The sequence below is a fragment of the Akanthomyces muscarius genome, chromosome 1 (genome assembly GCF_028009165.1).
Source record: "Akanthomyces muscarius strain Ve6 chromosome 1, whole genome shotgun sequence".
Taxonomy (NCBI): Eukaryota; Fungi; Ascomycota; class Sordariomycetes; order Hypocreales; family Cordycipitaceae; genus Akanthomyces; species Akanthomyces muscarius.
Window position 1 is genome coordinate 2609811 of NC_079241.1, and position 23926 is coordinate 2633736.

The 23926-nt window shown below is 54.9% G+C and overlaps 10 protein-coding genes across 10 annotated transcripts; 3 read left to right on the forward strand and 7 right to left on the reverse strand.

Annotated features, from left to right (window-relative positions):
• Nucleotides 1-62: 62 nt before the first annotated feature.
• On the reverse strand, nucleotides 63-1097 carry LMH87_005850 (uncharacterized protein; the record flags this gene model as incomplete). Its single annotated transcript, XM_056203643.1, has 1 exon — nucleotides 63-1097. The coding sequence occupies one exon, from the start codon at nucleotides 1095-1097 to the stop codon at nucleotides 63-65; it is 1035 nt and encodes a 344-aa protein (XP_056059080.1).
• Nucleotides 1098-1479: 382 nt separating this feature from the next.
• LMH87_005851 (uncharacterized protein) lies at nucleotides 1480-4484 on the forward strand (the record flags this gene model as incomplete). The annotated part of the gene is made up of 3 exons (XM_056203644.1): nucleotides 1480-1503; nucleotides 1552-4276; nucleotides 4333-4484. 3 exons carry the CDS (start codon nucleotides 1480-1482, stop codon nucleotides 4482-4484), a joined length of 2901 nt encoding a protein of 966 aa, XP_056059081.1.
• Nucleotides 4485-4598: 114 nt separating this feature from the next.
• Nucleotides 4599-6252, reverse strand: LMH87_005852 (uncharacterized protein; the record flags this gene model as incomplete). Its single annotated transcript, XM_056203646.1, has 3 exons — nucleotides 4599-5755; nucleotides 5812-5861; nucleotides 6227-6252. The coding sequence occupies 3 exons, from the start codon at nucleotides 6250-6252 to the stop codon at nucleotides 4599-4601; spliced, it is 1233 nt and encodes a 410-aa protein (XP_056059082.1).
• A 150-nt stretch (nucleotides 6253-6402) lies between these two features.
• On the forward strand, nucleotides 6403-8521 carry LMH87_005853 (uncharacterized protein; the record flags this gene model as incomplete). The annotated part of the gene is made up of 4 exons (XM_056203647.1): nucleotides 6403-6948; nucleotides 7007-7694; nucleotides 7744-8234; nucleotides 8303-8521. The coding sequence occupies 4 exons, from the start codon at nucleotides 6403-6405 to the stop codon at nucleotides 8519-8521; spliced, it is 1944 nt and encodes a 647-aa protein (XP_056059083.1).
• A 736-nt stretch (nucleotides 8522-9257) lies between these two features.
• LMH87_005854 (uncharacterized protein) lies at nucleotides 9258-11038 on the reverse strand (the record flags this gene model as incomplete). The annotated part of the gene is made up of 2 exons (XM_056203648.1): nucleotides 9258-9519; nucleotides 9576-11038. 2 exons carry the CDS (start codon nucleotides 11036-11038, stop codon nucleotides 9258-9260), a joined length of 1725 nt encoding a protein of 574 aa, XP_056059084.1.
• A 3377-nt stretch (nucleotides 11039-14415) lies between these two features.
• Nucleotides 14416-14798, reverse strand: LMH87_005855 (uncharacterized protein; the record flags this gene model as incomplete). The annotated part of the gene is made up of 2 exons (XM_056203649.1): nucleotides 14416-14455; nucleotides 14509-14798. The coding sequence occupies 2 exons, from the start codon at nucleotides 14796-14798 to the stop codon at nucleotides 14416-14418; spliced, it is 330 nt and encodes a 109-aa protein (XP_056059085.1).
• Nucleotides 14799-15609: 811 nt separating this feature from the next.
• On the forward strand, nucleotides 15610-16224 carry LMH87_005856 (uncharacterized protein; the record flags this gene model as incomplete). The annotated part of the gene is made up of 1 exon (XM_056203650.1): nucleotides 15610-16224. One exon carries the CDS (start codon nucleotides 15610-15612, stop codon nucleotides 16222-16224), a length of 615 nt encoding a protein of 204 aa, XP_056059086.1.
• Nucleotides 16225-16318: 94 nt separating this feature from the next.
• LMH87_005857 (uncharacterized protein) lies at nucleotides 16319-17763 on the reverse strand (the record flags this gene model as incomplete). The annotated part of the gene is made up of 2 exons (XM_056203651.1): nucleotides 16319-17278; nucleotides 17365-17763. 2 exons carry the CDS (start codon nucleotides 17761-17763, stop codon nucleotides 16319-16321), a joined length of 1359 nt encoding a protein of 452 aa, XP_056059087.1.
• Nucleotides 17764-18559: 796 nt separating this feature from the next.
• On the reverse strand, nucleotides 18560-20637 carry LMH87_005858 (uncharacterized protein; the record flags this gene model as incomplete). Its single annotated transcript, XM_056203652.1, has 2 exons — nucleotides 18560-19999; nucleotides 20050-20637. The coding sequence occupies 2 exons, from the start codon at nucleotides 20635-20637 to the stop codon at nucleotides 18560-18562; spliced, it is 2028 nt and encodes a 675-aa protein (XP_056059088.1).
• A 1177-nt stretch (nucleotides 20638-21814) lies between these two features.
• On the reverse strand, nucleotides 21815-23041 carry LMH87_005859 (uncharacterized protein; the record flags this gene model as incomplete). The annotated part of the gene is made up of 1 exon (XM_056203653.1): nucleotides 21815-23041. One exon carries the CDS (start codon nucleotides 23039-23041, stop codon nucleotides 21815-21817), a length of 1227 nt encoding a protein of 408 aa, XP_056059089.1.
• Between the last annotated feature and the right edge of the window lie 885 nt (nucleotides 23042-23926).

Sequence of the window (23926 nt, forward strand, 5' to 3'; positions counted from 1 at the left end):
GCACACGCTGCCCTGCCATGCCCGCTGTGGATGCGTGCCACCCTCCCATTCCCAATCTTTTTTTAGTCCAGCTTGTCGCCGTCCTCACCAATTGTGTCCTTCCACAGCTCGTCAAAGTCGACACCTTGTCCCTCAAATAGCTCCCGGATCTTCTTTGCAGCCGCCTCCTGCTTCTCCGGCCCAAAGCCGCCTGGCTGCGTTGCCTCAAATTGGACAATCTCGACCCAGCGGTAGAACAGGTCCTCCTTGCCCATGGAAGTCAGTGCGTCGCGGAAAGCAAAGACCTGTCGTCGCTTCTGCTCCTCCTCGGTCGATACACCCAACTTCAGGTCGTAGCTCAGCCAGCCGTAGTCTTGGTGATACACCAAGACGGCGTTTCTGAACGCGTCCAGCGCCGCCTCCTTCTTGTCCACCATCTTGTGCGCCTGAACCATCAGCTTCCAGTCTAGGTCCCAGTTGTTGTTCATCAGCAGATAGCCCGTCTTTTGCTCCTGCAGCATCGGCGCCGTAGCCTGCGCCACGTAGCCCGTGAAGATCTTGTTCGAGTCGCGCTCCTCGACCACGTCGCCCAGAACAGTGTGCCAGTCTCGACTGCGGCGCACGTAAATTTCCTTTTCGCGGAATCCGACTGCCCATCGCCACTTGGTCGGGCTGCCATTCGTCTGCCCGGCGATGAATTCCACAGGCCAAGGCCAGACAAAAATGAAGAGCATCAAATCAAGAAACATGCTGAAACCGCGCTTGCCAATCTCCCAGCCTAGTTCTGACCAGGTTGTTGTCGTCTCTCCCGGGAAGGTGGACGCTTGCTGGATCATTGGCTTGACCAAGATGGTAAAGTAGTACGGCAAGATATAGTACATGCGGAATACGAATGCAACCGCGACAGCAAGATTCATGAGCACCGGGACCAGAAAGATTTTGCGCTTGAAATCGGCTGGCTTTCCGTCAATGTGGGCAACGTACACATGCTTCTTCGACAATCCTTTCGTGAACGGCTCTAGCACCTCCGGCGCCCTTTTGAACGGAGCTGGAGGCTCTCCATCCTTCCGCATGTTCGCGGCCGCCGATGACTTCGCCGTACGCTTTTTGGGGGGCATGATGGGTGAGCAATTGTTGTGTTGTGGTGAGATGTAGTGGCAAAGCTGGTAGTCGTGAAACGGGGGCAGATGTTAGGAGACCAGCCCACATTCGAAGAAGAGTTGACAGCAAATATGCAAGTAGAATGACGTGGGTTAAATATTGATTCGAGGATGTAGTTTATTCCAGTATCCTTCATTGACTATCAAAGAATATTCTAGCTTGCAAATTCCCAGGATGAATTGATCGCTCTCACCGGACCCTTTCCGGACTATCCCTGCCCCCGAACGACAAACTCCACCGGCATTTTAGCTGCCATGCGAAGCTACACTCGCATTTAGCTCCGCGCATCTGCCAGGACCTACGACGCAGCCAATTTGCGTCATTTGCGTCATTTGCGATATGCTGAGAACACATGCGTGGCAGGCAAGTAGCATAACCACATTGATGCACCTCAAGCTAACAATATAGCAGCGTCGCCCGTTTGTGTGCACAGCATGCCGACACGGCCGGTCTATCGTCGAAACGCCGCGAAGGATAGCAATGAGCAGCGCCAGGTTTCCCAAGGCTGTCGCGTCGCTATGGAATGCACAATTGGAAACCGCTAGACCTTTCTCGACCTCGAGTGGCCGCAATGATGACTCCAAACCGTCGTTCCCTGGTGGTTTTGCCAGTGGCGCTGGTAAATTTGGTAGTTTCGGCGCTTTCGCGTCCAAAGCGAAGCCAACGGCAACCTCAGGCCTGCTTCCGCATGAGCTAGCAGCGCGCAAAACAGCCGCGATAGATACACCTAAACCTGCGATACCAACAAGCACAACGGAGCAAGCGAGGCCCTGGCAGCCCAGGCAATCCAAGCCTCCGCGAAAACCCCGGCCGGCAGATCCTGCTAGGGACGAAAAGACGTTGAAGTCCAAATCTGTCCTGGCTGACATTTTTCGATCCGATCGCCAGCCGCAAAATCCGGCCAGGCCAGCCTCTTGGTCCTCCAACGATCGAAAAGCGCATGGAAACGACGCAGCTCGAAAGTCTGGCGACTCTAATATCTGGGAAGAGCTCACAAAGAAAAAGAGAGATCCGGTTCCCCATGCTAAAGGGGTTCAGAGAGCTAGGACGCCCAACAAATCCTCAAAGCAAGGGCGCGACGAATCCTGGGGCGAAGTGGAGGGCCAGGAAGGCGCGTCAGAAATGCAGAAAAGTCGGTATGCGCGTGAACGACAAGTGCCCAAGAAGATGCAGGGCAAATATGCCGGCGTGCACAGTCACCCATCGCATGTTGGAGATGACCTAGTCCCAAATGAACTGCCGACGGATCTATCTTCTACAAAGCAAAGGAAATCTAGATTCGACGAGGCTCTTCCGGCTCGAGACAGTAAAAAGACGAAAAAGGCGAAGCGCCAGGGAAGCGGCCGCATGAACGCTGACGAGGATTTGGACGACGATGCCGGTCGCTGGGAGGCAATTCAGGAACGCAAGAGGGCCAAAGAAGCACGCAAAGCTATCAAAGCTGAAACACTAAAGGTGCAGCCCATCTTCCTTCCAGAGTACATTAGCGCTACCGACTTGGCCCATGCCCTCAAACAGCATGTAGACTCCTTCATGTCCGACATGGAGGAGATGGGCTTTGAGAATATTACAGGCGACACTGTCATGACTGGTGAGACGGCCGCCCTTGTTGCCATGGAGTACGGCTTCGAGCCCACAGTTGACGACGGTTCTAAGCGAGACTTACAGCCGGCGCCAATTCCTGAAGATGTGTCGTCTTTGCCTTCGCGTCCCCCAGTTGTGACCATTATGGGTCATGTCGATCACGGCAAAACGACTCTGCTCGACTATCTACGCAAGTCGTCCGTTGCAGCGCAGGAGCACGGCGGTATTACCCAGCACATCGGTGCTTTTGTCGTCAGCATGTCTACTGGCAAGCAAATCACATTCCTTGACACACCGGGCCACGCTGCGTTCTTATCCATGCGTCAGCGTGGTGCCAATGTCACCGATATTGTTGTTCTAGTGGTAGCAGCTGACGACAGTGTCAAGCCCCAAACTCTCGAGGCTCTGAAGCACGCTAGAGCGGCCAAGGTACCCATCATCGTGGCCATTAACAAGATTGACAAGGAAGACGCTCGTATTGATCAGGTTAAGGCCGACTTGTCACGCCATGGCGTCGAAATTGAGGACTACGGTGGTGATGTACAGGTTGTCTGTGTCAGCGGCAAGACTGGCCAAGGCATGAATGAACTCGAGGAAAATATCATCACACTGTCAGAAATTCTTGACGTACGCGCCGAGCCTGATGGCATGGCGGATGGCTGGCTTCTAGAGTCTAGCGTTAAGCAGAATGGCAAAGCCGCTACGGTGCTGGTCAAGCGTGGTACCCTGCGACCAGGTGATCACGTTGTCGCGGGTAAGACCTGGGCCCGCATCCGTCTTCTGCGCAACGAAGCCGGCGCGGAGATCAAAGAGGCTCCTCCCGGGACTCCTGTCGAGATCCTCGGCTGGCGAGAACTGCCCGCAGCCGGCGAAATGGTTCTGCAAGCACCGGATGAGGCCAAAGCCAAGATGGCCGTGGAGTACCGCCTGGAGATGGCGAACCGCGAGGCAAACTCTGTCAACATTGCGGAGCAAGAGCAGCGCCAGCGCGAAAAGGTGGCGGCCGACACCCTGGCCGTCGAGAGAGCAGAGCTGGGCGAGGAGGCCGAAGACGAGGCCGCCGCCGCCGCGCCCAGCGTGCTGACACAGAGCTTCATCGTCAAGGCTGACGTGGCAGGCTCCGTCGAGGCCGTGGTCGGCAGCATCCTGGAGCAGGGCAACCACGAAGTGCGGTCCAAAGTGCTTCGCTCGTCGGCGGGCCAGGTGACCGAGTACGATGTCGACCTGGCTGCCGCGTCGGGCAGCTTCATTGTCAACTTCAACACGCCTGTCCCCCCGCACATCAAGCAGCGCGCCGATGAAGCCAAGGTCCGCATCCTGGATCACACCGTCATATACCACGTTATCGACGACGTACGCGCCGCGCTCGGCGACTTGCTACCCGCTCTCACTACGCAGCGCGTGCAGGGCGAGGCGGACATTCTGCAAGTCTTCCCCATCAACGTCACCCGGCGCGTGATCCGCAACATTGCGGGTTGCAGAGTGCGCAACGGCACGCTCAAGAAGGGCACCAAGGTCAAGGTGCTCCGCAAGGGCCAGGTGGTTTACGACGGTACGTTCTCGTATCTACTCTCTCTCTTTTAACTAGTGACTGATCGGCTTTTCTAGGTGTCATCGATACGATCAAGCACGGCAAAAAAGACGTGCAGGAGATGGGCAAGGGCACAGAGTGTGGTATCGGTCTGGAAGACTTTGAAGAATTCCAAGAAGACGACCAGCTGCAGACGTACGAGGTCCTCTCAGAGAAGCGCAGCCTGTAGCCAACAGGCATGTACAATATTGTAAAAAGATGTAAAAACGAACGTGGAGACCAGACTCTGAACCTGATATCATAGATGCATTTTAGACTTTCATTTGCCAAATACCATATTTTATTACCACCGATTCGGCGCGGACACTATATTCGACGAAAACGTCTTGGTCGTGATGGCCGCCTGTGACCGCTCCTTCTCCAGCTTGGACAGACCTATCCGGTCGGTCACCGGCGTCGCGTCGATGATGTTGTCAAACTCGTCGTCGCTGGCGTCTTCGCCATCGCCATTGTCCGAGTCGGGCTCAACATTCTGCTCGGCAAGCTGCTGCGGGCGGGCTATCGTCGCTGGCTTGGCCTTGAGGTCTTCCTCTTCCTTGGGGTTGGCGAATGTCTTTGACGCTAGCACCTTGCGGCGGATCTCCTCCATGGCCAGGCCATCATCACTGTCGTCGGAAATGGCAAAGGGGTCCTTGTCCTCTTCCTCTTCGTGTGCCTCCTGCGTGCGCTTTCCTAGGTATATTCCGTCTACGCTTCCTTCTTCCGCATCTGCCTCCTCATCGTCTTCGTCGTCTTCGTCATTGTCGTCCGATGAATCCAGCGGTCGATGATTTGTATTGCCGCTGGTCCACATATCGTCGTTTGTCTCTCTGCTCTCGGTGTACTCGCGCTCCAGCTGCGCCATCCAATCCTCTTCCGCCTTCTTGACACTCGCCGCGTCGGTACAGGCCGCATACTTTTTCAGGAGCGTCTGATTAATCTCTAGAAACGATTCACCGTATGAGAATGGCTCGAGAATCTGCTCCGCCCAATCCGCGTGACCGCAAATGTAAAAGGCTGCGGCCAGCGCCTCGACGCAGTTGAGTCGCCAGGGCTTGCCGTAGTTGACCGTGTTGGCCGCGACGAGGTACGGCAGCAGTCGCTCGCACTTGCCCCCAACCTTGTTCCATTGGACCTCTTGCGTGCGCGCCCACGAACACTCGACGACGGCGGCGCCGTACTGGTCCATGAGCTCGCGGTCGTCGGGCGCCACGACCTGCTTGCCGTTGGGCGTGATGATGACGCCGTTGTGCCGTTGTCCCATGTGCAGGTCTCGCATCATTCCCAGCCTCATCAGTTTCTTTCCCGAGCATCGTTTCGGGTCGCAGTGGCCAAGGTCCCAGCAGGCAGCTTTGAATTGAGGCTTTGTGCGACCGCCCTCATCGTCTGGTCCCTCGCCGCGGGGTCGTGACGAGCCGCCACCGCGACCGCCGCCGAATTTCTTGCCGCGGCCGGCGAAGTCTTTTTTGTGTCGCACCATGTCAGTTGTCGGTCTGTTATAGGTTTGCCGGATTTACCCAGTATTCTGGCCGTGGCGGTGGAAGATGCAGCGTCAGACAACTTTTTCCTAGTAGTTGCGACGAAAATCGTCTACTGGTACTGGTAGCCCCGCCACCTTTCACCCCACCTTAGCACAAGGCAGGCCTTCCGCTGATGTTGCGGGTGAAGCACAGAGACAAGTAGCTGTTATTGAGGTGAGAGCTAAGTTTAAATAGCTTAAAATAATATAGGATGCGTATAACGTATTGGCCTATAAACAAAATTCTGCATTTTGGAAACCCTTGGCAGGCAAAAGTACCCGTGTGCCTAACAGCTCCGCGCCACCGCCCCAGCCTGCGTGTCCACAGAGAGGGGAGTGGCCAGGCGAGCTAGAATCTCGGTTCGTCATCATCACCGACTACCTACCTACGAAGGGGGATTGGGGACTCTTACGGCCGCTTCTCTGCATCGCTGCCCATCGATACCCTGTGCAGTTCTCGCCTCTCTGCTTCTCACCCCCTCTCTCCCCGTTCCGACCGACGCCGAGCGCTAGCGTTACCCGAGTCCTCCGTCCACGGCCCATCATTTCACCTTCGCTCGATCCGTATAGCATCACCCAACCGCCAGCCATGGAGGCAGCGTCTGCGCGCGCGGCGGCCCGCGACCGCTGGGGCGAGTACGGCGGCCGGACGCCGTCGCAGCTGGAGCGCTACATCCACTCGGCATGCAGCCCGGACAATTACGAGCCCAACTTAGCGCTCAACCTCGAGATCTCGGATCTGGTCAACCAGAAGAAGGGATCGGCGCCGCGCGAGGCCGCCACGGCCATCGTCAACTTTATCAACCACCGCAACCCTAATGTGGCCCTGCTCGCGCTCAGCCTGCTTGACATCTGCGTGAAGAATTGCGGCTACCCATTTCACTTACAGATCAGCACCAAGGAGTTTCTCAATGAGCTCGTCCGCCGTTTCCCCGAGCGGCCTCCCATCCGCGCCACGCGCGTGCAGGCCAAGATTCTCGAGGCTATTGAAGAGTGGCGCATGACAATTTGCGAAACGAGCCGGTACAAGGACGACTTAGGCTTCATTCGGGACATGCACCGCCTACTGAGCTACAAGGGGTACATGTTTCCCGAGATTCGGCGCGAGGATGCGGCTGTGCTGAATCCAAGTGATGTACGTTGCAATATTGCTATTGTTTCTTCTCCTTTCCGAAGCCTAACCATCAATGCAGAACCTTAAATCTGCCGAAGAAATGGAAGAAGAAGAGCGCGAGGCTCAGTCCGCCAAGCTCCAGGAGCTCATCCGACGAGGCACACCCACCGACCTGCAAGAAGCCAACCGCCTTATGAAGGTCATGGCCGGGTACGATACGCGATCTAAGACTGACTACCGCGCCAAGGCGGCCGAGGACGTGGGCAAGATCCAGGCCAAGGCGCGCCTGCTTGAGGAGCGCCTCGAGGCGTTCCGGCCTGGCGACAAGATGACGGACGGCGACGTGTTCAGCGAGCTGGCGTCGGCGCTGCAGAGCGCGCAGCCCAAGATTCAAAAGATGTGCGAGGAAGAGTCGGACGATCACGAGGCCGTTGCCAAGCTCTTTGACATCAACGACAGCATCCACCGCACCGTCGAGCGCTACAAGCTCATGAAGAAGGGCGACATGGAAGGTGCCGCCAAGGTAGCCGCCGGCGGCCCGACACCCTCGCAGACGGCGACGGTGGGTAGTTCATCGGGTGGCGGTGCGGCGGCCGAGCTCTCGTTGATAGACTTTGACGCCGACGCGGCTGAGGCCAACGGCAGTTCGTCGCAGGCTGGCGGCACACAAGGCGTTGAGAACGACCTCCTCGGCCTGGATATTGGTGGCGATGCAGGCAACTTTGGACAGGGTGGCAGCATTGCGCTCGGATTCGGTGCCAACCAAAGTACGTGCACCAACGTCAAACGAAAATGATAAAGACTAACAACACGCAGATATCCCTGGCCCTGCGCTGCTGTCTTCGTTAACAGACAACAGCAACGCCAGTAACAACAATAGCAGTAACATTGCCGCGTCGGGGAGCAGCAGCAACCTCAGCAACCAATTCATGTCGTTTGCCTCGCCATCTGCATCGCAATCGACGACGCCAAAGCCTGGCGCGGCCGCTGTCGCTGCTCCTCCTCCTCCTCCAGTTTCCGATCCGTTTGCCGCCTTTATGTCGCAGCCCAAAAACACCAGTGCTGGCAAGCAGCCCGCCGAAGACGACGAGTGGAACTTTTCCTCTGCGCTCCCTGAATCGTCGACACAGCAGCAGCAGCAATTCCCGAGAGAGCATCGGGCCACAATCACCGACGGCAGCATCCGCGCCGAATACCTGGCCAACCGCACCACGGCGTCGTCGCCTGCCATTGACATGCTATTTTCGTTTTCAAATAATACCGCACAACCCATTTCCGAGCTCCATTTCCAGCTCGCCGTGACAAAGGTAGGTTTCCAAAGCAAGGAATAGTTCGAAAGCGAGGGGAAAGAAGAAGCTAACGAGGAACCCAACAGGGCTACGAACTCAAACTCAAGCCCCAGACAGGCCGCGACCTGGCGCCCAAGCAAAGCAAGGGCGTCACGCAGCAAGTTGCCATCCACCACGCCCCTGGAAGCAACGGCAGCACACCGTCAAAAGTGTCATCGGCTAAGCTGCGCTGGCGAGCCGCGTACAAAGTTGGAGGAGAGAAAAAAGCTGAAACGGGCGAGATTGCTGAATTTAGCATTGCCTAAGGAGAAAAATTGGCTGTGTTGGACGTTTTTTTTTTTGTCTAGAATTTTTTCCGTCATGTATTCAAGATGGGACAAAGGACAGTTCTACGAACGCTATCTTTTGTCGTTTTTTTTTTCTTGCAAGCAAGAAAAGAGCTAGAAGCGATAATCCCATTTTATACATCTCACATACTCGTGTGCTTCCACTATCCAAGCAAAGCGCATATAGATATTAAGAGTGCATTATGATAAATTTTACGGCGAGCCAAACATCTAAGCCACTGCCACGCAACAAGCTTCAGGGCAGACAGAAGCTCAAAAACACAACACCCATTCTCATCATACGTCTGTGCTACACCTCGGATCACATCAACAGATTTAAAAACAAAAAAGCAACCGTCCAACCAGCCAGCCCACAAGCAACAATAGTACATTGTACCAAGACAATACGCAACATGGATAGACAGCCGTAGCCGCAAAGACAGCAAGTCCTTGAACAAGAAATCTGGAGAAAAAAACCACACATAGAAAACCAGAACCAACTAAAAACTTCATGAGCCGTGGAAAGCTAAGCGGCAGTCGTGGAACAGAAAAAACGAGACATGTTAACCACCCAAACGCCTCTTTCCCTCCTCACATCTTCGGACAAAAGTGAAAACCCCGTTTCCCAGAGCGATGGAATAGAATAAAATAATGCAGCATGACTCCTCGCGAATGCAGAAATAGTACACATTGATTGGTCCCCTCGAGGACCTCTTTAGACGCCGAGCTGAATGGGTGCCGGGCTCGGCACAACGTAATTGCTCGTCGGCGTCTTGGGCACCTGGGCCATGGATTCGCGCTCCGCCTTTTCCTTTTCGCGCAGCAGTCTCTCGGCCTTTGTGATGCGCGGCTTGCGAACGATGCCGCCGCGGGATCCGGGGCCGCCGCCGCGACCGGTGCCAGCGCCGCGCGTCGAGCCTCCGCGTCCACCACGACTGCCGCGACCGCCGCGACCGCGTCGGACAGGACCTTCAGTGCTGTGTCGAAAGTTAGCATGGACTCGTGCAAGATGATTGACAGGTAAAAGACATACCCGGCTGGAGGCTTTTCGACCTCGGGAACCAGCGGCCCAGAGTAGACGAAGAAGCCGTCACGGCTGGCGGCCGCCTGTGCCTCCCAGAGCATCTCCGAATCGTCGACAAAATCGTCTTCGACGTCGTATTGGTCCTCCTTGAAATTGCGCTTCTTCTTGGTGGGCTTCGGCTGGTTGTCAGTGCCGCTGGCGCCAGCGACTTCGGGGTTGCTACCCTCGCCGTCAGACAGGTCCACGGACATTTCGTCGCCAGATTCTCTTCCCGACTCGATTCGTTCGAGGTTCGCCGCCGCCGCCGCAATGCGCGCTTTGCGGTCTCGGTTAGCCGCCAGACGCGGATGCAGGGCATCCCAACCGTATCGGTCCTCTGCGAGTCGCAGGAAGTTTACGTATTTATTCGTCTCGCCGCTGGATATGGGGATGCTCAGAACAATCGTAGGCACGTCGGCCTCCTCGCCGGGCTTAGCTTTGCCAAAATCGAGGATGGAGCGGCCATCGCCCTCGGTTCCAAAGTCGTCGAGATCTGTTCTGGGAGTCGATACGCCGGTGTGCTTGGGGGACACTTTTCTAATAGGACCATTGGCAATGGTTGTGAAGTTCGAAGGGTTAATGACAGGTCGCGGCACATCGAGTGCCTCTGACTTTTCGGGCGCCGGGCGAGCAGCAAATGGCCGCGGCGGTTGATTCGAGGGCGAAGCCGGCAGAGGTCTCTCGTCTGGAAGGCGGGACGCGGGATAGCCATTGCGCGAGTTGGAGGGCGACATGTTGGGCGCGGCCGGCTCTAGCAGACTAGCGATGGAAGGAGACTTGTTGGCGTGGGTAGGCGGTCTGGGAGAGCCGGCGGCGGGCGAATACGCATTATACGGGGGCGCATCGCGCGCAGATCCCGAGATGCCTCGGATCGGGTCGTAGCTCTGGCCGCTCGTGCGGACAGGAATAGATGCTGCTGGCGGGGGGTCATCGTTGAGAATGCCCTGCAGATAGCCTTCGCGCTTGGGCATCTTGGGCGACGAGCGAGCTTGCGTGGGAGATGTTTGCAGGAAGCTGTGGGAAGTGGAGTTTGGCGAGGCGCCTGCGTGACCGGGGGTTCGTGAGACGTCGGAGTCGTCCTGCTCCGTGTCGGTGAGGATAGCCTTGCGCTTGCGCTGAATGGGGGGCGCATCAGGATCGCGCGGTTTCCTAGGCCGCCGCGTCTTGGTCTCGGCATCCGTACTAGGCTTAACAATGGTGCCGGGCTTGCGGCCGGGCTTCTTGCGCGGAACGCCAGCAGCCGTGAGCTGCACCCACTTGCCCTCAACCAAACCATACTTTTTCTCTTGGAGCTTGCCGCCTATCATGACGCTCGTAGGCGGCGGCGGAGGCGGCGGCGATTCATTGGCGGGTTTGGAGCCAGGAGGCTGGTATTGTTGGAATGTGTTTTGCTGTGTACGACGCTGGTCGTTACTAACGACAATTTCGTCCATTGTGTCGGCCGTTATATGTGTGCAAGAGTCGGCGAGGATGGATGGGAGTAGGCTGATGTGTAGCGGTTGCACGAGGCGGTGCGACCGGAGCGGACTGCGACCAACGGCGAGAGGAGATGAGGGATGTAATTAGGTCTTGGTCGGTATCAATGACACATGGACAAGGTACAAATCCCAAACAAAAACGCAATGGTTGAATGAGTGGCAGCTCGCCGTGCAGCGTGGCAGCTTGGGCGACCGATTGGCTGCAGCAGGGTTGCGCTGCTGTGGGTGGGCGCGGGCGCGGGCGCGGGCGCGGCGAGTGGTTCGAAAAGAGGACGCCTGGAGAAAGTGGGGCTGCCGCAACAGTCGTGCTTGGGAATAGCTTCACTTGACCAGCAGCGACAGGCGCCAACGCCAAACGGGCACCAAAATGAACGACGCGAAAGGGGAGGCAGGACGCGGTCGTGGCGTCGATTCGAGACGAGAAAAATACAGAGCGGCTGTCAAAGCACAAAAAAAGCCGCTCCAAACAACGAGTCAGATGGGGCGACGTATCGAAATCGATGAAAATCGAAATGTCGATTGCGGCGATTTTGTGTTGATTTTTTGCTGTGATGTGGCCGATGTGTAGGAGTAGAGAAGTGAGAAAGGGGGCGGGAATGGCACCGAGGGGGGAAAGCGAGAAAGCGGATGGACGAGATGGGGCAAGTAGGTTTTTTTTTTTACTGGGCTCTACGGGCTTGGGGATGGTTACAATTGCTGGCACTTTTGGCTGGTTAATTGCTAGTTGTAATAATATACGGGGGTGCCGTGGCGCCAGGCAAAGGAAAAAGGTCAGTGGAATAATAAGGAATCGTCGGGGTGGGATGGCATGGCGGAATGGGGGGGGGACGGGAGGGGATGGGGGATGGCGAGGAACTGTTTAGACAAGAAAGGCATATACACCAAAGATACAAACACCAACGAAATAGACCCGCCAGACGGAACGCGAAATATACAAAGGGTGCAATATACGACATGCGCAAATCACCAGCGCAGCCTCGGCGCGTTCCAGGTACCGGTGGGCGATGGAGCTGCCAATGTTTCGGGGGCAGGCAAGTAGAAGCAAGTAACTCGGTTCCCTTGGCTTATTGCCCAGTGTCAGGTGGCCGGCGGGCTGTATTCCAATTACGAAATGCGCCAGAGACAACTAGGTAGTTTTTTGCAGAGACGGGAGAGGAGCGAAAGCAAAAAAGCACGGGGACGCACAATGGCTTTGAATGGGGCGGCGCCGGCAGCCCCAGGGAATAGCCTGGCGCTGGCAATCTGGCATTTGCTGGTGCTTTTTCTCGGGGGGGTAGGGTGGCAGCTGGGCCGGCCTGGGCTTGGGCAGGGCGGGGAAAGGCCAAAATGCAACCGATGACCGACATGGTGGGGGGTAGGCATGCAGGGGTGCCGCTAGCAACAGCCTTGATACTGCAGCCAGCATCTGCATGAGTAGATTAATGCAAAGGAAGGAGGTGAGTGTAAATTATTCAAAACACTTGGCATATGGTTTTCCGCATTTTTCCAGTTGTGCCATCTCTCCATCTACTCTTTCGATGCAGACACAACCCGACGAACCCCTCCCAGCCACCTGGCACTGCAGACCCCTGGGACCAATTCCAGGTGGGACCCCCCCGTTATCCTACCAGATAAGCGCGTGCAGGCCAGGTCACCATGGCGGGCCGCCTACCTACGGTCCTCTCAATGCATACAACTGTACTCCGTACACGAGGAAGGAAGGGTTGGGAGGGAATCTACTTCTACCTTTAAGAGTCCGTTGTTGCATACCTACGTACACGTATTGATCCTTCTCACTTCACATGCCTCTGCACGCCTTTACCAAGCAGTTCCAATGGATAGTATGTACACCTCACCGCACTAGGCCCTAACGAGACATTCTTTCCGCGTCGCATCAATTGATTATAGTCACACGCTACCCGGCTCCCTTCAAATGGCCCAAAAGCGCCAGCCGTCGTCCGTTTCCCTCGTGCGTGCTTTCGCATTTTCTCAGGACTTCACTCTGGCTACTACCCTGTCGTGTCTCCGATCAGCTGCGTTTGCAGCGCGCTGCCGGATCGCCGCCGTACGTGTCTCGGCAATGTAGAGGAAGCTTTTACGAGCTACAAACAGAAAATTTTACAAACAAAAACTTTCCAAAAAAGAAATCGCTCCCTCCCGTCCACCATCAAACGTCACGTCGTCGCCGGTGAAACAGGCACAAGCCATCCGCCTCCCGCCTCCCTGTCCCACGCCCACCCAAGGCTCCGTCCCGTGTGAAATCTGGCCTGGAGAATGGATCGGCGCTAATGCAGGTGTGGCGGTGCACCCGCGTCTCAGGCTCGAAAAAAGCTTATGACAACTCTTCGTCCACGTCCTTTCTACTTTAAGAAGCCATTTGCAGCCCACCCGGATGCGAGCTGTGCTCTGTTTTATCATGGATGATTTCGCTTATGTTTAGTGCTGTTTTCTGCGTTTTTTAGCTCAGGTTGGGTTAGTGCTCTCTGTGCACTGCTTCTGCGTGCCTGGGAACTAGCTCTGGCACCACGTAAACACCAGCGAACCCTACCCTACAGTCTGACTTCATCTTTTGACAGACTCGTTTCACGCCCGTTGCGTTTTCGCCGGCGTTGGTATTCTGCCAGGCTCTAGTGCTGTCTTTGATTAACCGTTCTTTTTTCTTTTTTTTCTTTTTTTTTAAAAAAAAAAACCATGCCTGTGCTTCTCCTGGTGCAAGTTTCTAAAAACTTGTCGGGATTGTGTAAACCCAATTCGTGGTAAGTGCTAGGAGGACGAAGCGCGGCATCCTCTCGCAATACCAGCCAGCAGCAAATGCACCAGAAGGAAAAAAGAAATGCGCAGTACATTACGTTACCGTCGCACCGGTATTACTCGCATCATAAAGTCGACATTGCATCTTTCTGCACCTGTCGGCGAAATGGTGGTGACGAAGTCACGTGACCGACACGTTCCCCTCCCCGCTGCACACCACTCGCACAAAAATAGACATGCCCGCAATTGGACGCCCGCCGACTGGGCGGATGTGGGTATCAGATGCTTGTACACGTTAATAAGCCTCACACAGCTCTCGCCGCCACCACCAAGCATGCTCCCAATTTCGCCGTATTTCTAGCAACTGCGCTTTTTTATAAAATAACAACATGCGCGTCGTGCCACAGTCTGTCAGAGGAACAAGTGGTATCAAGTGAATATATTGCGAGATCCTTGCCTGGCATGCTTCCTGCGGCTTAATATTACACAACCGAAACTCATGTGGCAGATCAATGGACCAGACGGAAAAAACTTAGTTTCCCGTTTCCTTTTCGAACTCGAGAGCAAAAAAAGAACTCTTTCGACAAGAGCAGGATTTGAACCTACGCGGGCGAACCCATGTGATTTCTAGTCACACTCCTTCTATAGATGGATTAGTAAGGCTCACAGATGGTGGAGCAAGATCAGTTACTTACAACCACTCGGACACCTTGTCGTTATTTAATTGGTTGATGAGTAACCGTCTTATTTGATTATAAGAAGGCTGCAAGCCATAAATACATGTCGGTGGACGGCTGTGGGCCACTGGAAGCTGTCCGGCGTGTCTGGTTGGATGGATGGTCGCTAGCAAACAGCAAAACGGGTTATAGTGGAGATAACCGAAATCAAGTGGGACTACCGCTGCCGAGAAGGTAGAAAATAGGCTTCGGCGGAATTGATTGCAGTCGTGCATGGCAGGAATAGATGCAGATTGAAGGGACGGCATATCGGTAGAGCTGGCAGAGAAAAAGCACGAGCTACCCAAGAGAAGAGATATCAGCTCGATTTTTTTTGCTCTTGCACGTGTTTATATTTCAATACTCGTGCCCATTGTTGCCAGCTCACTCAAAAAAAGGGTTTGTTCGTGTGGCTTTCGAAGACTATCACTACCGCCTTCAAGTTCAGATCGAGGGGCAACAGCTGAGATGACAAAAAATCACCGAAAAACTGATCAATTAAGAACGGAGGACAGAAAATTCCGGAACGCCAAGATGATCATATTTGTCAAACTCCTTACCCTCGTCAGCTCTGTTCGTGAAGATATCAACAGAACCTGCCACCGCGCAACCTGGGAGAAGAATACCTCAATGAAGGTATAACTCACAAGGACTAATTACTGTATCGAAGAGAATCTTCAAATATGGATATTGATATTCTGCTAAAATCTAAAAAGAGAGACAAAACATGGCGCAACAAAACACGACAATGGACAGCTGTTGAGAGTGGAAACCATGTATGTTTAAATATATTTCCCAGTAAATACAAATGATTGCGTCGATTCGCGTGCTGCCTAGGCTACTAATGATCGAAAATGAATTAAAGCTACTTATTTTTAGTTCGTGGAGTCGATCTAGTGTAAGAAAACAGATGTTGTCATGTAGCTAGAGTCGTTTGCATCATCAACGTCGACATTACGTCACGTACCACCACAAGCAACCTGACTTATAAAAGAGCATCCAACCACAACTACCACCCATCCGCACACCTTTTCGAATACTGCCATCCTCACTACAAGCATCCCAAACACATCTCAAATCATGTCGTTTTCCAACACAAATACCGGCGACAAGCCCGCGGACCCTTACACCAAGAAAAACGCCGACACCCAGGTCGATGGCCCGCAGAAGATCAAGGACTTTACCGAGTTCATCACAACCAGCAAGTTCGGCATGCTGACGACGAGGCAATCAGGCTCCAACCGTCTCGTCTCGCGCAGTATGGCGGTCGCCGGCACCGAGAATAACGGCATCGACCTGGTCTTCCAGATCAACACCGAGTCGGGCAAGACGGACGACATTGCAAGCGACCCAGACGTGAACGTCTCGTTCCTCAACGAAAAGGGTTCCTGGGCCTCCATCGCCGGCCGCGCCACAGTCGTGACGGACCGCGAGCAGGTGAAGAAGTACTACAGCCCCATACTCAAGGCATGGCTGGGCGACCTCGGCGACGGCGTGCACGACGGGTCGGAGAACGATCCCCGCATCGGCCTCATCAAGCTCCAGGCGGAGACAGTCACCCACAGTCACGCAGAGTATGGCACGATCAAGACGGCGGCCAAGGTGACGGCTGCTGCAGTTCAGGGCAAGACAGCGGAAGTCAACAGCTTGCGGTACATTTCCGAGGAGGAGTTGGCGGCCTGGAGAAAGGTCTAATAAATGGATAACACGATGGGAATTTAGTCTACTCAGAGTCTATAATACAGTCATTACTTTGTCCAATTTGCTTTTCCAACAAAGAATTTCTCCACTAAGTCCGGCCCAAAATACCCTGGGGCATCATGAGCTTGACCGACAGCGCTAGGATCCCGCCAAACAGGCACATGGCGCCGCTGAATACGGACACTTCGAGAAAGCTCCCATACGTCCTGACAAACGCGCCATTCACCGGCGGCCCGACCAGCACACCAAAAGACGCGAGGGCCATACCCATGCCCATGTATGTGCCGACATCGCGCGCATCCTTGGCAAAGAGCGAAATGGCCGCCGACGCGCCCGAGACAATGGTGCCCGAGACGAAGCCAAAGGCGACGGCGTAGACGATGATGCTCGCGTTGGACGTGGCCTCGTTGAAGCAAAATATGACGACGCCCGTCATGACGGCGCCGAGGCCGAAAATGTTGATGGGCCCGTACTTGTCGGCCAGGATGCCCGGGATGATCCGCCCAAACGTGGACGCTGCGTTGAGGATGGCGGGCAGGTAGCCGGCGAGCGTGGCGCCCATGCCGCGCCGCAGGGCGTACGTGGGCAGGAAGAAGATGGGCGTGAACATGCCGACGAGGATGAAGAAGAAGGACACGCAAAAGAGCACAAACTTCCTGTCGCGGTACACGTCCATCATCCAGAAGCGGCGCTGGCGCGGCGGCAGCCGCGGCGTCACCGTCACGCACGCAAAGAGCATAAACGGCATGATGAGGAAGCCGATGACGCGGACGGACCACCCGAAGCCCAGGCCGGAGCTGTTGAGCAGCTTGGACAGGACAATGGGCATGACGATGCCGCCGATCGAGGAGCCCGCCACCATGACGCCCAGCGCCGCCGCGCGCTTCTTCTTGAAGTAGTGCGCGGCGGCCGCGAACGCGGGGAACTGGAGAAAGGCCATGGCGATGCCCATCAGGATGCCCTGGACCAGCATGATCTGCCAGTACTCCTTGCACAGGCTGAGCATCATCATGGCGAAAATGTACAGAATGGTCCCCGGGCGCACCACCTATGATTCAAATCAGCTACACATGAAGATGCAAAAAAAAAGAAAAAAGAAAAAGAAAAAAAGGACAATGGTGAGAGAAGACATACCTTGGCACCGTAGCGATCAAAGAGCGGCCCGCCCAGCACGCCCGTCGCAAACGGCAGAAACGCAGACACGGAGCCGATCCAGGCAATGTTGTCTGGCGACTGGCCCTTGAGCTGGTGCGCGAGGTAGTACGCCTCAAACGTGCCAAACGAGTTGCCAAAGCCCAGGCAGCAGAAAAAGATGGACGCGCCGCCGGCAATGACGAGCCAGGCCCTGAGCCCGCCGTCGGGAAAGTCGTCCTCGTCGTATTCCTCGTCTTGCGAGATGGCCTCTTTGGTGGTGATGTCGGGCGGCGGCGGCGTCGTCGTCGTCGACGAGATCACATCGTCGGCCACCGTCTTGTGGCTCTCTTCACCACCGCTGGTGTAAGAGGCCTCGACGTCGGTCTTGCCTAGTCTCATGATTTTTGCCGCTTTTTGCCGCTTCTTTCCCTCCAAAACAATTAGAATACAATTCTGGATGAAAAGCGACTGATAAGGAAGTTGATGAGGACCAAAAGCTCATGTGTAAAATCCCATCGCTCGACTTATATAACAACTGGTTGACAAGGCGCGCTGGACTAGGGCTGAAGCCATCGGCTTACACGGCCTCGGGGCGCCGGTGGCCGGACTCGGGATATTTACCCACTTTTTGTCGGTGTGCCGTCACTAAAAGCCTTGCGCGTCTTGGCCGAGTCGTGACCATCCGATCTATTCTTCGGACTCTGTCGTTAAACGATTCGGCCGAAACACCAAAAAAGATTGACAAGTGCAGGGTGGAGTGGTCGAGTTCCATAAGTAACTCGCAGTCTCGTACATACGTGCGTGGCCTCGTTCTCTGAATGGTATGAAACCTGTTACGACATCGCATAGGCAAGAAAGCAGTAAAATAGAAAAACAACGTCTAGGTTATTGTTCATTTTGTAGTAACCGATCCCCTATACTCGCGTTTCCAGCGAGTCTATGCTACCTTGTTTGCAGTCATGATCTAAATAGAGACCCCCATCCAGTCTTTCCCTTCTTTTGTGCTATGTTCAGTAGCCGCTGTTCGAAAAACAATTAGTACGACACTGATCATAACAATTCATTTCTTCCATTTTTCATATATCCAAGACAAGTCATTCACTGGCTGCGCAGAATAGCGGGCAGCGCCGCGTCGAATGCGCAGTATGGCAACGATCTGGAATGACTTTCGGTCTTTGCTAACAAGCCATCTCGTCTAGGCATCAGCGCCCAGTCCCTGAAGCTCCTTAAGCACAGCGGACTTGGTGTTGATCTTCTTCATCTGCGTGTCCTCGAGCTTCTCGCCACCAGCCAAGCGCATCTCCAAATCCTCAATGGCGCGGACCTTCTTCTGCAGACTGCGGATCTTCTTAGCATGAGGGTTAGCATCGGCGGCGGCAGCATCCTGAGCGGGAGCCTGCTGAGCGACGTTGCCACCGTTGCGCTGTCCCTGGTGGGTGTTGCTGCGGCTTCGGCTATCGCCATTGTTTCTGGAGCGGCTGCGGAAGTGGCGGTCGTTGCCGCTAGCACCGCCACGTCTCTCAGGGCTGCGTCCATCTTGGCCTTGCTGAGGAGGGGCAAGACTAGCGCCTCCGTTCGGCTCCGCCTCGAGTTTGCCATCGCCCTGGTTGTTGTTTCTCTTGCTTCTCTTCTTCTTGCTCTTCTTGGATGGGTCATTTTCAGCTGGTTCAGCGCCAGGGACCCCGCGCGGAGGAGCAGGGCCAGACTCGGCGAGCTCGGCGCCTGGAACAGCGCGACGGGCACGGCCAAAGCCGTTGGGCCCAACATTTTGAGTACCGTTGCTCACAACGTGAGCAGCACCGCCTTCGTCCTCACGCTTGAAATGCAAGGGAGTAGCCAGACCACGAGCACCAGGAGGGCGGTAAGCACCGGCGGGCTTGCTTGGGGTCTTGACGGTGCCGAGGTAAGTGGCGGCTGAAGCATGGGGAGAAGGCACAGTAGTGAGAGGGTCGCCCGGTGCGGCAGCCTCAGGTGCCTGCGGCCTCCATACAACATTGTATAATTCAACCATATCTTCGTTGTACATCAGGCTGCCAGCAACGTGCCAAAGCTTGACACCATTGTCGACACGGAGTCGCGGTGACGTCGTGGCAGTCATGATGTATCGACTGTCAGGGCTCCACTCGCACACGCTGGGATTGCCACTCTCAATGGTGCACACCTTTCGGTAGTCCTTTTCGAGGTCGTAGACGTCGATCTGACCGGCAAGGTTTCCAAAGCCGGCCAAAAGGACGAAACGGCCTGTGGGAGAAAAGATAATGGTGTTGCGAGGGCTCAGAGAGAACGAGTGGGTTGCGACAGCTCGGTCGTTGAAGATGGTGGCCTTGGCAGGCATGTATCCGTAGACGACACCAAATTCACGTGAGTTGGGCGACCAGGAGACATCGTGGATGGGGCCCTCCTTATCCAGCGAGACGCGAGCATCAAACGAGCCGTTGGTGCTCAAAAGATACAGAGTCGTCTCGCCGTAGTAGCTCTTTCCGGAGCGGTCGACGTCAGTCTGCGCCAGGACGAGGATGCTTGAGCCACGCTTGTTCCACTTCAGCTGGACCTTGTCGCCCTTGAAAAAGGTCTTTTGAGAGATGGGGGCGTTGAACTGGGGGACATTGAAAACGCGAACGGAAGCTGGTTGACCCTGTACGTTTGTTAGCCTCGAGACAGATACTCAAATCCAGGCAGGCTTACCTTGCGCTCTGGGACAAAGACTGCGACAGCGTGGTTCTTGCTTCCGGGAGCGAGAGCGAAGTTGGCGGCCCCCTCGACGCGAAGTTTGTTCCAGACAGTGATGAGATCGTGCGACTCGTAGAATTGCACCTCATTGGTGACGAGACGGGCGCAGTACTTTTCGTCGGCAGTGTACTGGAGATTCCAGCTTCCCTGCTGCTTCTGGACGAAGCGACCAATGGGTTGCTTATCGGCGGCAGCAACACCGTCCTCAACTGTGCGCCAAATCTTCAAGTTCTTGGTGGCGTCGCCATTCTCATCCTTGGCAGGGCGCTCCCACGTAATGAGAAACGTGCCCTGGGGCGAGAAGCCCAGTTCGTAGACGTTGAGAATGGGCAGAGTGAGGATGCCGGCGCCAGTAGAGGCGTCAATGACGTTGACAGCCTCAGGTGAAGCCCAGCCAAAGTAGCGGCCACATGGTGAGTAGGCACAGCAGCGAAGGTTGCCCTCGGGTTTGGTGAAGCCAGAGAGGGGTTCGTACGCTGGGGCGGCGTCAAAGACACCGATGTGCTTGAGGGTCCGGTAGGCAAACTGCAATGAAGAAGCCATGGCTAGTCAAAGTCACAGGATCTCAAAGTATGATTGCAGTAAGACGGAGTTGTGTGGCAGGTCGCAAATGTTCTGGCGCGTGATGCTGCAGGGCGCTGGTAGGTGGAGTGGCAGTGCGGTGTCACAAAGTGTCAATGGTGTGGAGCCGACAGCAGGATATATGTATGTCGAGAGGAATCGGATCCGTCGCTTATAGAATCGGAAAGTACGCTGATGACAGGATGGGAGAAGAGGACAATGCCAGATCTCACCACAGGCGGTCGTAGTTGGGCAACGATTTGGCGGTGGGGAGCAGAGAGAGGGCAACAAAGGCAGTCTCTGACCGTATAAGCGTGGCTCGAGGGGACACGAAAGAACAGATGCAGAAGCTCAGAGAGGATGAGGAGGCGGGCAGGAGAGATTGGCAAGCACCCAGGCAGCGTAGGGAGAAATTGTCGGTCGGCGGCGATGCCGTGATGCTGTGGGGTGAAGAAAGGAAAAAAGGGAATGGGGACGCAGCGGCCAGGCGAGTCGTAACTCGTGAAAAAAAAACTGTGGGCGCATGTGTTTTTGGTCTTTCGTCCCCTCCAGTGGAAGTCTGCGACTGTTGACTGGCCAGGCGGTGCTCTGTCGCCCCACCTCTGCGCTGTTGCTGCGCCAGTGCCAGCCTTGGGCCTTGATGGCGTTGTAGCGTGAGCAGGCATTACTGGTACAAAGCAAACAAGGAGAGGAGTAAATTGGGAAAAGACTCAACGGTAGGTAGGAATGGAGTGAGATATCGAAATACCATTTTTACTGTATCATTTTGCGGCTAATAGATCCGTAGTTCTGCCATCTGCTGCCCAGCCGCCACAGCCACTTGCGCCTGTCATGCACTCATCTGTTTGTTTAGCGCATTACCTACAGGGCTCCTTGTGCCGGACCAGGGCATGTAGCACTGCCAAACAAGCCTGTAGCCGGCCCGTGGATAATCGCCAACCCCACCGGCCAACATCCTGATGCCATCGACACTAATCAAGCCGCGATCAGCTACTGGCCGCTCAACAATGGCAGATTTACCTCCGCAAAAGAGCCCTTGGATATGATTTTTGACATATTTCCATATGCTGATGTATTCAAAACACGCCAAACGCCAATATCCCACCACCCGTTCCATGTTTTATTCATAGCTCATTCATGCTCGGACCATTACTTCAACTCATCGTCCTTGAACCTTTTCTTTCCAGCCACCCTTCTCAAAGAGCCACAAAGCCTCCATTGCATATGCCTTGCTGCCTCTGTGGCCGCTCTCCACCATGGCCGCCTCATTCAGCGTGTCCAAGACCCTGCCATCCTTGGCTGCCTTCCAGACACCCATGGCGATGGGATCGTTGATGGATTTGCCCCACTCGCCATTGCCTAGGCGAAAGAGAATGCGGCCCAGAGTCTGAAAGGCCATGCATCTTTGCGCGGGCACTGCGCTCCTCGCAAGTCTTGCCAGTTCGCTGACAGTATATCCTGCAGCCTCGGGGGCTTCGCCGTGGTGGTGAAGGCCCTTGGACGACGGAATCGATCGACTGACTCGGGGGGACAGGAAACGGCCGCGGAAATCGAACCGAAGAGCGGCGACCGGAATTTCAGGATGAGGGTAGTATGTAGACTCCTTGTCTGCTACGCTGCCCTCGGTTGGGATCGGCGCCATCCATGCCAGCTTGCTCGGGTCTGCTGGGAGATCGGGGAAGTATTTCTTGTGAAGATTTTCGAGAAAGTCGGGATCGGACGGGTCGAGGTCGGCCACCTTGGGCGGCCCAGGAAAGTGTGTTGATTCCTTGCGAAGCTCTGTTGCCGCCATCAAATCATCTGGGATCTGCGCAGGTTCTCTGTCTTCGTCAAAATCTTCTGGTACGTCTTTAAATGAGACGCTCTTTTTTTCCGCCGCCGGTTTGGTCTCTTGCTCTCCGGCTTCGGATTCTGCCTCTGTCTTTGTCGGCGGTTCTTCTACTATCGATTTCTCTGAAGGAGGCGGATCAAAGGGTGATGGCCCTGTGGGCTCATCAATCTGTGCGCGCTGTAAAAGTCGTTGAACCAGAGCAGGATTTAGCCCATTCATGAGATCCTGCTGAGCCTGCGCAATCTCTTTGGGAGACATGGCGTCTAGTCTCTGCCGGTTTTCTTGGTCTATTCGTTTCTTTTCGAACCCCTCAAAATCTTGGCGAACATCCTGTACCGTAGTGTCCAGGTCTCCATTCCCGTTATTCGGCGGCATAGCATCTGTCGTTGAGAAAGCAGCTGCCTTGGCCCGCTGTTGCTTGAAAGCAGAGCTCTTCCATCGCTGTTTATGCTGCGGGAAGCCCGTTGTTGTGGGCGGCGCACTCGGGAAACTGGGTTTCTTGATTTCGGAAGCATCCCTCTCAACAATGTCACCGACGAGGAGTGTTGGATCCATTTTGAGCTGTGATGTGTTGGCGTATGTCGTGGTCCGTATCGCAAAAGTTGAAGCGGCGATTGCCTTGGGACCCGCCCGTGGGTTTTGACATGGTGGGACACAATAACGGGGCGCCGCAGCCAGACCGGGCTAACATTACGGAGTAGAGCAGCTGCTATGTATTGCCACCTCAGTTTGTGACGGGTCAAGTGAAAGATCATGAATGATGAAAACAACAACAGCAATGAAAATAGTATAGACACCTCGACTATGCTCGTGACCCTAAACATCAATTTTGTATCAATGAATCCCTTTTTTGCTACTTTTATGCGCTTGGATCATGCCTCACGAACGTACCTTGGGCCCCGCGATGCCAGTGAGACGACGTGCAGCGTAAACAACTTGAACAGTTTAGTAATTTAAGAAATGAAAAAAAAAGGCGCATGGAAGCCAAGTCAGTGGATCTAGACGTTAGTAGCAACTTGCTAAATTGTATGATAATGACAAAAAGGAAGTCAAAGACAAAAAAGAAAGGTAGAACGACAAGAGCAGGATTCGAACCTACGCGCGCGAACGCATGTGATTTCTAGTCACACTCCTTCTGTTTCGAGTGTTAGGGCGCCGCACAAGTTGTGGAGCTAGAGTAATTACTTACAACCACTCGGACACCTTGTCTGTTGTCCATAGTGCGGTGGAAGCTAATATTCATTATATACATTGTCACGCGAGAATCGCCTGGCTATCAACAATGTCTCTAGCAGCAATGATCATATCGGCTTCCAGATGTATGAAGCGCATATCCTATACAAGATAGAAGCTCGAGCCTCTTATATTATGGCGAACGGTGTCCCCGAGAGCCTTAGTGAAGTAGCCGTTCGGTACATGGCCGTACTTGAAACGGGGCGC